The sequence below is a fragment of the Phodopus roborovskii genome, unplaced genomic scaffold (genome assembly GCF_943737965.1).
Source record: "Phodopus roborovskii unplaced genomic scaffold, PHOROB, whole genome shotgun sequence".
Classification (NCBI taxonomy): Eukaryota; Metazoa; Chordata; class Mammalia; order Rodentia; family Cricetidae; genus Phodopus; species Phodopus roborovskii.
Window position 1 is genome coordinate 59,666,823 of NW_026126480.1, and position 15,828 is coordinate 59,682,650.

Sequence of the window (15,828 nt, forward strand, 5' to 3'; positions counted from 1 at the left end):
TTGAACAAGCAGACAGAACTGGTTGCCCTGAGATTCAGGTATTGGTGTTTTAGACACTGAACATCATGAGTAGAGACAGAGACAGAGTAGACTATTCTTCATAGTTACCCAAGGAAGCTTAGTGATTGCTAAGCCCCATCAAAATGCAGACACCCTGGAACATTCTCCTTCTGCTGACAGGAGATGCTACCAGTGGAAAGAAAGGAAAGAAACTCAGATTGTCAAAGGTTTTTGAAATCTTGTTAGCAATCATAAATCACTCTGCCAGTTATGAACAAAGAGCAAACTGAATTTAGAAAAGGAAATCCCAGTTTCTATAAGAGTGTGCATGAACCTTTAAGTAAGGCTTGAGATGGCTTCAAAGTTTTTTGTTTTTTTTTTTTTCATCATTTATTTTATTGTGCATTTCAACCAGTTTCCCCTCCCTCCTTCTTCCCACTCCTCCCCCAACCCCCATCCACTCCTTAGTCTCCACTTAGTTGGGGTAATCCTTTCATGGGCATCAACAAAGCATGGCACATCAAGCTGAGCAGGACCAAGCTCCTTCTCCCTGCATCAAGGTTGAACAAGGCATCCCACCACAGGGGACAGGTTTTACTTTTTTTAAAATTAATTTTTATTTAAATTAAAAACAACCTTAATTTACATACCAATCCTAGTTCCCTCTCCCTCCCATCCTCCCACTGCCTCACATCCCACTGCCCCCATCACTCCTCAGGGAGGGTGAGGCCTCCCATGGGGGAGCCAGTTTTAAAAAGCCAGTGGGAACAACAATTTTGGAAATTGATTGGAGTGCTAATATCCATTTTTCACTGGGGACTAATCCCAGAATGCTGTGCATGCTAGACAAGCGCTCAACCAGTAAGCCATGTTCTCAGTCATCTTTACCCATTAAAATGGATGCTTTCAAAGCCAGAACAAATTCTCCCCATCCTTAAATGTCTACACTAGGCATTTCTATATCCTGCTGATTTATATAGGATTCACTGTCCATTTTTACATCTTGTTCATTTATATCAGCTTCATCACTGTTCATTTCTACATCCTGCTGATTTACACAAACTTCATTATACCATTCTTTATGTTTTTGTTTAATATCCTCAAGGATGGACTCCATCCTTGTGCCAAACTCAATGATATTATAAACTCCACTTTCATGTTCAAAACTGAAGCCAGCAGTGTGCATGGCCAGCAGAGAACCTTTACAATCAAATACTGGAGATCCAGAAGAGCTGCAATAAAAAATATTATAGGTAAAGTCATTAGAGTTGTCAATCTCTTGGAAACTTCTCTTCGTGTACATAGGGAGGGACTTCAAAGAATGGTTATGACTTGCTGCTTCTGTTCCATGAACACATTGTTGATTTTTCTCTTCTAGTTTACCTTGAGGGATCACTGTACAACGGTCAATAACCCTTTGTCCATTTTCATAGCCAATCATAAATACCAATTCATCACGAACTGTAATAGCTATTCCATTATACAGCCCAACAGGCACTTGTTGATCATTTTCCTTCAGTTTCAGGACAGCATAGTCAAGAGTTACATCAGATATGACAAACGAAGGTTCAATGCAAAAATAACTGTTGAAGTTTGAGTTTGGCTCTTTACAATCATCATCAAATGTCACTCTTACACATCGGCTAATTAGGTCTATGCATTCAAGTGGCTCCTTTCCTTCTCCCACAATGTCATTTAACACATGCCTACAAATGAAAATGTACAACCCTCTAAAAACAAAGCAAGTGGCACTACCTCGGTTTCCATTATTGTCCCAAATTAGGAGCCCAATGGAATCAAGGAATTGTGAAAGAAGTTTGTTGGTTGTCCCTGGAGTAGAATTTTTTGTCAGGTCCCCGAACTTTCTCTTATGGGTTTCGAAAAGAGACTGTTCTTTACTATTTTCACTTTCTTCCTTGATAAGTGATTCTATTTTCTCTCGTTCTCCTTTCAATGTGGGGTACAAATTCACAATGTATCCTTTTATCTCCAAGTTTCTGTCCTCCATCTCAGATTTCTGAGTTGCCGTAGCCACCCAAGGGCTCTCCTTTCTCTCGACATCAATCTGAAAGAGCTTGCCCTGTAACACATCAACTGGCTGGGTGTTTTCTATGATGGTGTCATGGTTAATGAGTTTCCAATGGGCATGCTCTACAAAGGAATCAAACCTGCCATCCTTCCTCAGAGTGGCCTTGATGGTCTCTCCTTTGAAGCCATAGACACAGAGTTTGGTCCCCTCCTGGTGAAGTTCCCTGCCACTCAGAATCCTTTGTTCCCTATTCCCAACTGCATGTATGTAAAATATAACACACTCAGCAGGTGAGTAGTCAAAGCGATAATTATTTTCTTTCTCCTCACTTTCAGTTTTGGAAAATGTAATGAGCACATGGCTGTCTTCTGGAAAACAACGGAGGGGCATGCCAAGGTTTATGTAGCCTTCTATTCCTTTTATGCCACACACCAGCATTTCTTTGCCTTGCTGTCTTTTTATCTCTCTTTTGACAGGGTCAAGGGTGTTCAGAGCTTCATATATGCTACATGTCCTCTCCTGGATGAAGTGGTACATATATGTCTTTGGGTTTCCCCCCAAGGTGATGTTGATTATCTTAGTTAGGGGAGTAGTCAGATCTCGTCGAGTTTTCTTAGAACAGAGTCCTTGCTCTTGGGTGTTAGGTATCTCATTTGATCTTTTTTGGGAACTCATTTTCATTTGCAACTTCTTGGGATCATTCTGCTCTTTTTGAGGGACCTAAAAAAGAAATGATAGATACTTTAAGATTTGGATTCCAACTCTAATCCTTAGTTCCTTGTATGTAATTTAAAGAATCAATTAATATGTTTAAATCAGGATCTAACCCAAGATCCAAAATTTAAGCCTAGCCTCTCTAGGTTATCCATCAGATAATCTCTTCCTATTGCACATGGCTCCTTTCTCAAACAAATGGACAGTAAGAAACACAATTGTTCCCCAGATGTTTAACTGTCTATCAGCTTCCATAAAACCCTTTTCAAGTATTTTATTTTATTTTCATCAATGCAGCTTTTATCTTTGCCAACTATAGCAAGCAATGGTATCTAAATTGGAATTTGTTCATTTTTGCTTTTGTAAGAGTTTTTCTTTGTATTTTTAATTATGTGTGTATGTAAGTGTAACTATGTGGGCTTGTGCATGTTAATGCAGTGCAAGCAGAGATCAGAAGAGGTCATCATGTCCCCTGGAGCTAGACTGGCAACCAGTTCTAGCTTCATGATGTCAGTGCTGGTCAATGAGCTCTAGTTCTCCTTAAAGGCAGAACATTCTTTTAAACAGCAAGCCATCTCTTGAGCCACCTATCGTAGTTTCTCTGAGACCAGATTTCATGCTGTAGTTTAGACCACTCTGGAATAAAATATCTAACCCAGGCTGGCTACAAACTCATGATTTTCATTCCTCTGCTGTGTTCAAGAAGCCAGGAATGTACTACCATGCCCACCTTTAGTGAAGTCATTAAAAAAAATTAGCAGGGATATGTTAGTGTGATTTATTATTTTATTTTCAATTTCATTTTCTTTGTGTATGCATCTGTTTGTGGAGTTTGAGAGTATATTTTTTGTGGGTATTCCTATGTGTATGTGCACATGTTTCCACAGCATATGGAGTAAAAGGCTAAAGTTGGGTATCTTCTTTGAACATTCTATCTTTATATATTGAGTCAGAGTCTCTTCAAAACAGAATTTTCTTATTAAGACAATCTAGCTAGCCAGTATTCTTCAGGAATTCCTTATCCTTCCTCTCCTGTACTGGTATTAGAGTTGGGCTACCATGCCCGTGTCCTGGGGATCCAAACTGTCCCACACACTTCTGTTGCCAAAGCTTTACATACTGAGCCACCTCTCCAAGTGCTATTTTATGATTTATTTTTTTAGCCAGGAGTGAAATCTAAACCAGTTGATCATTACTTAAGTTAATTACTTCCTCATGAAAAATCCATACATTGATTCATCCACAACTAACTACTATGCAAAGAGCTCGATGTATTTCCTTTATTACATAAGTTCACAAATCCCATGTATGGCCTCTCTTTTTGATGGAGAAATTGAGGATCAGAAATTTACCTTCTAAGTGCTTTTCCTAATGTCCCATAATAACCAATCTGAATTACAAATGCTTTGATGTCTTTTCCCATTAGACTACTCATGGTATTTGTAAACTTTGCACCCATATCTCCCATATTTATAGACTACTATCTTAAGATTCAGGGAAGAAGAAGGAAGGGAGAACCAAGGTTGATAATTGAATAGCAAAAGTGAACAAAAATAAAAGCCTTTTACCCCATGTTCCTACATCATATTTATCTTGGTAATGGTTCACATGCCAGCAGTATACTCACTGGTAATAGCAGGGACAGTGGTGGAATACAGTAATTATTAAGCCTGCCATCATTTTCTATAACTGTTATTCTGCTTTAAACAATGCCAGGTAATATAAATGTCCTGTAGGCATGCATAGAAAATCTCAGAAACCACCTCTTCAGTCTAAATGCTGTCAGAAGTATCTGTACACTGCCTTGCAGGGATGCTGTAGCAGACTTCCATCTACCTAGGTTTCTTGGACAAACATAGACACTTTTTAGTTGTTGTTGTTGTTTGTGTTGTGCATTTGAGACACTGTAACCCAGGCTGGCATGGAACTTGCAATCCTCTGCCTTGACCTGAGATTATAGGTGTGAGGAACCTTGCCTGCTTGACATTTTTGAAAGGGATAGACAGGTCGTATGTGCTGTTCCTAACTTGCTCTGTCACGGAGTAGAATAGAGAAAACAAACTGACCTAGAAACAAAACCCTCATAGATTTTCTAGCTGTTTGAATCATCAACCTTTCTAGAACTTGGACAAGAGGAAACAAGCCTAAGGACTGGCAGTCTCAGTTTCTTACTATCGATTCAAGAAGTGCTTTAGAATAAGAAGAGAAACAGAATCTGCCATGTCAGCAGAGCTTGCAGAGCTTTGACTTCAGGTGAGCAACCTTGTCCAAGGCTCTATTTTGCCTCAGGCTCTATTTATTGCCATAAACAAATTAGAGGTAGAATCCCCTGCATCCACTTAATGAGGTAAGGGTAGGAACACATGTACAGAAAATCATATTTGTAAACTGCAAAACACTTTCAGAAGATTAGCCACACTCAGGGTAGGATTTCCATGTTATTAAAGTACTATTAATTTTGTTATTTCTACAGTTTAATCTAACACTTTGGATATGACCTTGCAAAAAAAAATTTGTTTTAAGGATTGAAGTGTCAGCTCGGTGGTTAAGAATTCCTACTGCTGTAACAGGGGACCCAGGTTTGGTCACCAGAACCCATATAGCAGCTCACAACTGTCTGTAACTCCAGCTCTAGGGAATCAGATGCAATCTTCCAGTCTCACACATTTCAATGCACGTAATATTCCCAATACTAATGAGTCCTTGTCTTAGCAGGAGGATTATCTGGCCTGGGAGCTAGAATGCTATATTCTAGTATGAAGACATCCCACAAAGTACACAATTGTTTACAGACATACCTGAACTGGATGGTACTTGATTTTCAAGGTTTCTCTTAAATCAGGATGGACCTTCTGTGAGCTGTGCTTGCTGCAGCTCATGGTGGCTAGGAGATGTAACAGATGCTCCAACTGAAACAGTAATTTCAAAAAAGTTCTTATTACAGTAGTATCTTCCCAGCCATCACATGGTGTATCTAGGGAAAAAGTGCCTGAAGTCCCAAATCATATCTTTCTTCTTTGGCTTTCATGCTTCAGGATGGTGTTAGCATGAGGTAGTTTATCCACCAAGCATAATGAGCCAAATAGTAAAAGCAACTCGCTATATGTCAGGCATTATACCAAAATATCAAAATCTTAATAGAAATTGCCTCTAGCTTTTGTCCTGCTGGGACTGCTGCTCAGGGTGAGCATTGGACCAGAGTGTGGGTCCAACAACCCCTCCACCTCCATGGAACTTCCTGCATCTGCTCTGAGCACACTGGACCTACTTATCCATGCACTACCACCTTGAGGCTGCACTCACCTGATCTTTGGACCCCATTGCCTGCCTTCTGCCAAAGGAGAGACTTCCAAGAGAACTTGGATCATCCAGAGTTACATTGAACTCCTGACCCACCTACACCCACTGGGAGAGCAGGGTAGAGAGAAAGAGAGAGACTCCACCTGCACCCACTGGAAGAAGCAATGGGAAGACGACAATACAAGAAAACACCCAACAATAGAAAGACCAGTATGACCCCACCAGAATCTATGGACTCTACACCAAATAGATCTGAACACACCAAAGCAGATGAAGCAGAAGAGAATGACATAAAAAATAAATTCATAAAAATGATAGAGGCCCTCAAAGATGATATGAGAAGATCCCTTAAAGAAATGGAAGAAAAAACAAACGAAAATTGGAAAAAATAGAGGAAAAGACTAAGCAAAAAAAAAAAAATGCAAGAAATGAACAAATATCTTAAAGAAAGTAAGGAAAGCCAAGGGGAAAAAAAAAACATCAAACAGATGAAGGAAACAATTCAAACAGTTCAATACCTGAAAACTGAAATAGAGACAATAAAGAAAACACAAACTGAGGGAATGCTAGAAATACAAAAACTGGGTAAATGATCAGGCACTACAGATGAAGCATAACCAACAGAATACAAGAGATCGAATAATCTCAGGCGCTGAAGATAAACTAGAGGAAATAGATTCATCGACCAAAGAAAATCGAAAATCCAACAAATCCCTAACACAAAACATCTGGGAAATGTGGGACATTGTGGAAAGGCCAAACCTAAAAATAATAGGCATAGAAGCCTAGCTCAAAGGTGCAGAAAAACATATTCAACAAAATCATTGAAGAAAACCTTTCCAATCTAAAGAAAGACATGCCTATGAAAGTACAAGAAGCATACCTAATACCAAATAGACTGGACCAAGAAAAAAGAAAAGTTCCCTCGATAAATAATAATCAAAACACCTAACATACAGAATAAAGAAATAATATTAAGGGAAGTGAAGGAAAAAGGCCAGGTAACATATAAAGGCAGACCTATCAAAATTACACCTGACTTCTTCATGGAAACTCTCAAGACCAGAAGGTCTTGGATAGAAGTTCTATAAATACTAAGAGCTCAAGGATGTCAGCCCAGGTTACTATACCCAGCAAAACTTTCAATCACTATAGATGGAGAAAACAAAATATTCAATGACAAAGCCAGACTTTCACAACACATATCCACAAATCCAGCCCTACAGAAAGTTCAGAGAGGAAAACTCCAACCCAAGGAAGTTAACTATACCCACAAAGACATAGGTAATAGATAATCCCACTTTACCAGAACCCAAAAGAAAAAGTGGGGCAAATATACTCACAATACCATGGCCAACAACAAATCTAAAACAAACAAGAATTAACAATCAATGGTCCTTACTTTCCCTCAACATTTATGATCTTAACTCTCCTAGAAAAAAACACAGGCTAATGGAATGGATATGAAGACAGAATCCATCCTTCTGCTGTATACAGGAAACACATCTAAGCTTCAAAGACAGACATTACCTTAGGGTAAATGGTTTGGAAAAGATCTTCCAAATCAAATGGACCCAAGAAGCAAGCTTGTGTAGCTATCCTAATATCTAACAAGTTAGACTTCAAACTAAAATCAATCAAAAAAGATGAAGATGGTCATTTCATATTCATCACAGGAGAAGTCCATCAGTACAAAGTCTCAGTTCTGAAAATCTATGCCACAAATACAAAGACACCCACATTCGTAAAAGAAACCTTACTAAAACTCAAAGCTCACATAAAACCTCACACACTCATAGTGGGAGACTTCAACAACCCACTCTCACCACTAGACAGGACCACCAGACAGAGACTTAACAAAGAAACAAAGAACTAACAGAAGTTATGTCCAAATTGGGTTTAATAGACATCTATAGACTATTCCACCAAAACACAAAAGAATATATCTTCTTCTCAGCTCCACATGGAACCTTTTCTAAAATGGACCTCATACTAGGCAACATAACAAACCTCAGCAGAAAGGAAGAAAGAAAAGAAAAATGGAAATAGTTCCCTGTATCTTATCAGACCACCATGCTTTAAAGTTGGAATTCAACAACAACAAAAATTGCAGAAACCCTACAAACTCATGGAAAGTGAACAATGTACAATTGCACCATTCCTGGGTCAAGGAAGGAATAAAGAAAGAAATGAAAGATTTCCTAGAATTAAACGAGATTAAACTTATGGGATACCTTGAAAGCAGTGCTAGGAGGAAAGTTCATTGCACTAAGTGCCCATATGAAGAAAACGAAGCACACACAGCCAGCCTGAGTATCAGATTCCCAAGAGCCGACTTCTGCTCTCTGTGTCCTTGTTTTACTCAAGGATATTGCTGCTTACAGGTAGATTTTGGGGAGGCCAAACCTAAAAGCTTTTCAACAACTGATTATATAACCACACATATTCCTAAAATGCTCTTTACCAGTAGAAATAAAAATATCCACAAAACAAAGCAGAAGCAAAGTGATTAATATAACATCTACTTTCTTGTCTCTGGAACCGAGGCAAGGTTGACTTCACTACAGTACTCACAGGTACTGTGGATGTTGACTTTGTACACACAAACCTGGGGTTACTGCTCTTGGGGGAATGAGAACAAGAACTTCATACAGTCCTAGAAGTACTGAGAGAGAACATGGTTAGGCTGAGACAGAGTGTAGTACTATGGGACTTTGAGGTCTTGTTTAACTCAGGCTTTAATTGGGGAGGGTGGATGGGGTGGTTGGTTAGGACTGGGCAACAGATCTGGATTGATGTCTATACCAAACCTAGAATTTAGAGGCCAGGATTAAAAACTTGTGATATAAATTGTTCTTTGACATCTTCTATGAAGAGTGATTGGATACTAGTGGAATAAATGATAATTACATTTGCAACTTCGTAAGTCCCCCTCCCTCCCCGCAGAACACTCCTCAGCATTAATGGTGATTTAAAGAGCAGGAGAGTAAGTCAGGTTATTGTAGTAGCCTGCTATGCAAGAACCATTGGCAATTACTTTGCAAACTGAGCATGTCTAAGAACGAGATCGGCCTTTGTCACACCTTGTATCCTTATTCAAGACAGAGACCCACTCAAGAAAATATATTTGCAGATATTTGCTACACACACATTAAGACCCTGAGAAATTAATTTTAGGGGTATTTCTTAAAGTGAGTCACCTTGTTTACAGATGCCAGGTTTTACCATCAGAATGTGTACTTCCTTGAGCCCTGGTGTTCCTTTTATTTTTTTTTTTTCAGAACGTTTTTTAATTTGTTTTTTCTTATTTTACATATTGATCCCAGTTGCCTCTCCCTCCCATCCTTCCATGCCCCTCCACAGACCCCCTCATCCCATCCCCCATCCACTCCTCAGGGAGGGTGAGGCCTTCAATGAGGGATCACAAAGTCTGTCAAGTCTTTTGGGGTAGGACCTAGGCCCTCCCCCCCTTCCCCCCCCCCCCCGTGTTTCTAGGCTAAGGAAATATCCCTCCATGGGGAATGGAGCCCTGGTGTTCTTTTAGTACCCAAGAACTGCAGATGGATTCAAGTGGTTCCGAGCTCGGTGCCATCTTCCGGAGCCATGGCATCCAGGTGCATTGCTCTGCCTTCCTGACGCCCGTCTAAATGAGGTTTTTCTGCATTATTCCACCGCAAATAAATCCTCCCAAGATTTAAGTCAGCCCTGACTCTTAGAGTAACTCACCCAAGCAAAGAGTTCTCTCCAAATAGCGCTGTCACTGGTTTCTGTTTGACTAGGACTCACAGGCTGTCTGTCACAGCAGGCTCCGAGGACGTCTGCCACAGCGTCTGGGCTTCAGAAAAGCGCGCCAAGGGATCGTAGTAGAGTGGGAGGAACTTACAGCTCTTGGCGCCAAAAGGAACCTTACAGATCTCACTGGTAGCACTTGCGCAGCAGTCAGATGATGGCAGGAAAGGGGTGATGCCACTGGGCCACAAGAGAGCACTCCTGGCCTCTGAGCATGCTTCTCCGCGTTAGAGGATTGAGAATCACAGCCTGGCTGCAGCTAAGTAGAACAGGCCTTTCCTCTGCAAGGTTCCTCTTTATTCGTAAGTATTTGAACATCCCCCGAGGTCGGTAGAGGGCCAAATACAGATCTGACTGTGAGCTAAGGAGGGGAGCCAGGGAGCAAGAGATCCTGCCTCAGCTCTACTCACAAGGTGCCACAGGCAGGAACTTGGTCCTGAAGTCCTGGCTAGAGAAAAGATGGGGGCCCTGGTCATTCCTACAGGCACATCTGTTGCAGAGATACTAATCTCTGTGGCCAGGTAAGTGAGTGCATCCAGGGAAGGAGAGAGCGACAGCGCCCTGTAGGTGGCCACTGAAGCTTTTGAGGTCAGGGAGAAGCTATAGGACAGGTGCCTTCAGAGCAAATGCACTTAGCATTAATCTGTTTCCCCGAAGGAACCCGAGTGCCTGCTGGGTTTTTCAATCCTGATGAAGATCATGGTGCCCATTCCAGAGCCATAGACCACAATGTGCTGTTAAGCATTTGCCGTGTGTCAGTATCAACTGAGAAATGACATAAATATAAAAATAGACCACTGCATGAAAAGGAACTTGGTATGAAAATCGTGGGATATCCAAACACATGTAGTCACTATGCATTGAAATCATAAGGTTTTGCAATTGAGTTAAGTAAATTATAGTACAAAGAAACTAAGACAGTAAAAGGGGTCAGGGAGGAGGAGGCACACCTTCCTCATTTTGCTCTTACCCCTGGGTGATGCACGACTGTGCTGAGTAGAAGTTAGTTTCTTTCTTCTTTCCATTTTTTTCTTTTAGTTTTTGAGATTTATATAATTACATAATTTCTCCCCTTCCATTTACTCCTTTCAGTTCCTCCACAACCATTTTGTCCTTTTTCAAATACATAACAAAGTGTGTGTGTGTGTGTGTGTGTGTGTGTGTGTCCGTGCGCACGCGCGTGTGCGCACGCGCGCGCGCGTGAATATGTTCTGTTCAAATATCAAATAATGGTATGTATGTTTTTAGGGGTGATCATTTGGTATTAGATAACCAAACTGTATATTGGTGTCTCTTTCCCAGGCAAGACTATTGCTCCTGATCTCAGCAATCCTTAGTCACTTCACTCCTTTGTCTAGGTTGAGGCCTCATGAGCTTCCCCCTTTCCAAGCTAACATGTCTGTTGATGCCGTCTTCATTAGGTCTTGTTCAGGTACTCATGTTCGTGAGACCTCATAGGTATAACTTCAGACATTCTGGGAGAAACCATCACACAGCAAATCTCCTGTTCCCTTGGCTCATGTTCTTTTTGACCCCTCTTCAGCAAAGATCCCTGAACCTTAGGTGCAGGAGTTGTGATGTAGATGTCTGTTGGGACTAGTGTCTACAACTCTACATTTTGATCAGTTGTGGTTTTCTATAGTGGTCTCTGTTACAAAGAGAACCTTCCTTGCTTGATGAGGTGTGGAGGTACAGATATTTGTGAGCATAAGAGTACCATTTACAATGTAGTTCATGATTATGCTAGTTTAGTAAAGTAGCAGTTTCAGGTTCACCTCCAAGATCCATGACTTCACCCGCTCTAACTAGCTGGCTAGATTTCTAGGACCAGACATAAGTTCTGTCTAGTTGGGCAAGTCTTAAGTTCACTTTATGCCACTGTGCACCCTTAGGATTATTGTTCCATGTTGGCCACTATTGTGGTTTATATGCATTCTACCTGGGTAGCACTAGTGGTTGCATCCTTCCTCTGGAAGTTTACATGACATCTGATTCCATGAAAGTTTGTCCTCAAGGATGAAGCTTTCAAAGAGCTATCTACCAATCAAACAGGCATCTGGTCCATGTTGAGGACTGTGATTTAAGCTGCTTGGAAAAATAAACTAATTATCTTGGTCAGCTGGAATTTCTGTGAAACAGAAAATTGTATGTGTGTGTGTAAGAGAAGTTAAGAACTCTTGTTTAAAATCCATTTTTAAAGAAATTCAGCAGTCAGTGATTCCTGTGTAATTTGTGATAGACAGGAAAATCTAGAGTATGCAAACGAGATCCATGAGCCTGATATATGATTCTTTCATAAAGAAACATGTGCATACTGAGACAGTCCAACTAGCTGTTAACTGTCCAAGTCCGGAACACAAAATGAAGGACCCTGCGCAGAAAATGTTTAGGATGCAAACATCAGTGGGTTCTCATGGCAGCAGTAGAATCATTAAGTTCAAGAACTCGAGAGTCAGGAAGCTGTACTAGGAACCAGATTTTTATCAAAGTAGCATACTTATAGCATCAAAGAAAATGCCAGATCCTCCAACCCTGATGAGCTGCTGCTGCTAGGACTCTGGTTACCCATGAAGCTGACTGCTACACATGGACACTGACGTAATCTATACTGTGGTTTCTACACATTCACCTTTCTGTGGCTTAGCTTTCCTGGAAATGGAGTAGAAGCAAGATGGCCTGCACTTTGTTTCTGCCTTTCATACAGTATGGAACTGTAGACGAATCCAATTTAGATTAAGAAATTAGTTGCCTGAGATTCAGCCTTTGGTATTCAAAACGATGAACATCATGAGAAGAATGTGGCCCAGAGTGGGTGACTTTTCTTACCTGCCAGAGAAGGGTTAGTAGTTGCTGAGCTGAGGGCAAAGAGCAGAAACCCAACATTCTCCTTCTACTGATGGTAGAAGCTGGTGCCATAAATGATAAGAAAGGAAGAAAACACAGATTACCAAAGGACATTGGAATCTTACCAGAAAGTAAGACTCTCTCTGGCAGTTGTGATAATGCATCACCCTAAGCATCTAAAATAGGAAATTTAAGTGGTTTTGTAAGGTACACAGTACATGGACTGAGCATTTTAAGTAAGGATTGAGATGTTTTCTAATTTAAAAAACCAGTGAGAACATCTTAACTATTGTCTTGAATTCTCATATGTACTTTTCAGTAGGGATTAATCTCAACACCTTGTGTATGCTAGGTAAATGTTCTACTGCTGAATCACATCCCCACCCCACTTAAAATTTCCGATTTGGGGACAGAACTTCAAGGTTGGCCTTTAGCATACTCTGGAGCTCAGGCTGGCTTGGAACTTGTGATTCTCCCTCATTAGCTTCCGGAGTAACTGATTACCAATTTGTGCTATCAGGCTCATCTGTCAATATCTTTTTTTTTTAATAGTCCCTGGATCAGTGTTGTGAGTTTGAAATGAAGTCTTCTTGTTAGTTTTCTACTTATGGTGACTGTCTTTTGTGTCTTCAGTCAACATATTAACTAAGCTTTCATTTTTTTTTTCTATTTAATATTGAAAAGAATGGAGTACATAGACCAGCCACAGTCAGTAAAGGCATGAAGTCTATCTTGACATTTATAAATGTACCCAATCATATATCAGCAGGAAACCTTCCAGATTTCTACACTGGAGAACATGAAGATCCACTATAGTAAAAAGTTTTATGTGGATGTGTGCACACTGCAAACCCCTGACAGAAACTTTCTTTGTGTAAAAGCAGACAAGTGGAAGCATGGAATTCTTTGCTTGTCTTGCTAATGGCCTGGGGTATCTTCCTAACCTTGGTGTAAAACAGTTGATGAGAATGGCCAATAGTCGCTGAACAGGCATTTGAGGGATAGGGACCTCAGTTCTTGTATAGAAACTGGGTAAGTCCTTGATTCTGTCCTGGCTAGATGCCAGAAATGCCAGGAAAGCACCACAGTTCTTGTTCTGGCATTTTGTTACCTTCCTGCTTCATTTACATAACCTCAATGCAAGCCCCACTGGCTGGAAGGCACACTGACTTCATGATTGAACTAATAGGCACTTGGACACCTTGTGGTTAGGCTGACTGGGCTGAATACCCTCTTTGGCTCACCACAGTTTCTGCCAGCCCCTAGAATAATAGTTTTATCATGTCCTATTTCCTGGGATATCTGTGTTCTTTCCTTCTTCCTCTAATCCTATATTTCATCTTCTTTCTACAAACCATCCTCCCTTGGGCTATGAAATTCCCTTCTTAAGTTTAGAAGACATGGGTTTGGAGTGGTCCTGGTGGCTGTTGATTTATCAGGCATCTTAGCTCATCAAGCTATACATACCTGATGTGGGACAGTCTCCCTTGCATCCAAGAGCTACTTGTCCACCATTTCAGAATCACAGCAGGACCATTACTCCCATTTTTCTTTCCCTCTCTTCTCCCCCCTTCTTTTTCCCCAAGATTCTAGAAATATACTCAGGCCCTTGTGCATGTGAGTTAAGAACTCTACCACTGAGCTGCAATCTCCATACTTTTCATTCATTGGATTCTTTTTCTTTCTTTCTTTCTGTCTTTCATGAAACACAGGACAGGATCATCTGGTCATATAGATATATGTGTATATATATACATACATATATATATACACACATATATATACATATATCTATATGTATGTATGTATATTTTTTTCAAGAGCTGTTTGATTTACTGAACCTGTACATGGATTTCCAATTACTTTTAGCATGATAGATTTTTATAGAATATTTATTTTTATTGTCTCTATATGTATGTTTGCCTGTACATATGTTTGTGCAGCCCATGCATGCCTAGTGTCCTGGAGGAGGACAGAAGAGGATGTTGGATCCCCTGGAAGTGAAGTTACAGACATCTGTGAGCTGCTTGCTGTGAATCATACTGAGTTTCTAACAAAGCTGTAAATCCTCTTACCATTGAGCCTAGTTAGCTTTTCCATTGCTGCAATAAACCACTCTGACCAGAAGCAACTTGTGGGAGAAAGAGTTTATTTCACTTTATAGGTTGCAATCCAGCATCAAGAGAAGCCAAGGTAGGAACTCAAAACAAGGGCTCATGGGAGAAAACACATGAGCGCTGTTTACTGGCCTGTTCAGCTTCCTTCCTTATACAATCCAGATCCACTTACCTATGGATGGGTCTACACACAGTGCCTCTCCCCTTATACATCAATAAGAACTAAGAAAATGCTTCACAGATATGGCGGCAGGCCAGTCTGATCTGGAAAACTCATCAGTAGTTTTCCACTTTTTCAAGATGACTTTAGGTTTAGGTCAACTTGACAACTAAAGCTAATTATGATAGTATCCATTTGAGTTCACTTAGGTCAGACCACAGTTGGCCAACTTTGCAGAGCTTTTTGATAGTCTCGCTTCTCAGGCGTAGATACAAAATATACTTCCTTTTTACGAAATTCCTTCATCCTCCAGTATCTTTACCCTCCTCCCAGAGCCACTGCAAAGTAGGCATTTGATCTTCGATAACCAAAGGTTCCTTTAAACTGAGAACCTTGGAACACTTGGAACAACCACTTCAGAGACATCCTCAGATATATATATATATATATATATATATATATATATATATATGCGCCCTTGAATTGTGTCCATGAACAACATCAATCATATTAAAATAATTCTCTACACCAAGTGTTACTCGATCTTGGGGCTGAGTGGAGACCCAACAGCTTCACCATAGGCTGCAAGTACAGTGTGCTCTAAGTAGATGAAGCTTTCATTTCAGGCAAATGTGAATCAATATTGTTCATCATTATCCATATTTGAATCCCAAACTTCAAGGACTGCTTCATGCTTGTTGACATCATTTCTGCTGGCTATCTGAAGAATAAATGGAATTGTGGGAAAGCGTTGTTAGTTTGTTCTCTACTACCAACTGTATGAATATTTCCAGCATGAAACTCAGTTCTGGAGAATCAGTGCAATTGCTGACGAGTGGTATCTGCTCTCAACCTTCCCACACCATTGCTCTCAG

General features: G+C 40.4%; 1 protein-coding gene across 1 annotated transcript; it reads right to left on the reverse strand.

The window, feature by feature from the left end:
• Nucleotides 1–699: 699 nt before the first annotated feature.
• On the reverse strand, nucleotides 700–15,379 carry LOC127227855 (serine protease FAM111A-like). Its single transcript, XM_051192169.1, has 4 exons — nucleotides 15,276–15,379; nucleotides 9,770–9,878; nucleotides 5,542–5,652; nucleotides 700–2,749 (listed from the first exon to the last, which is right to left on the reverse strand). Exons 1-4 carry the CDS (start codon nucleotides 15,377–15,379, stop codon nucleotides 935–937), a joined length of 2,139 nt encoding a protein of 712 aa, XP_051048126.1. The 3' UTR covers nucleotides 700–934.
• Nucleotides 15,380–15,828: the final 449 nt, after the last annotated feature.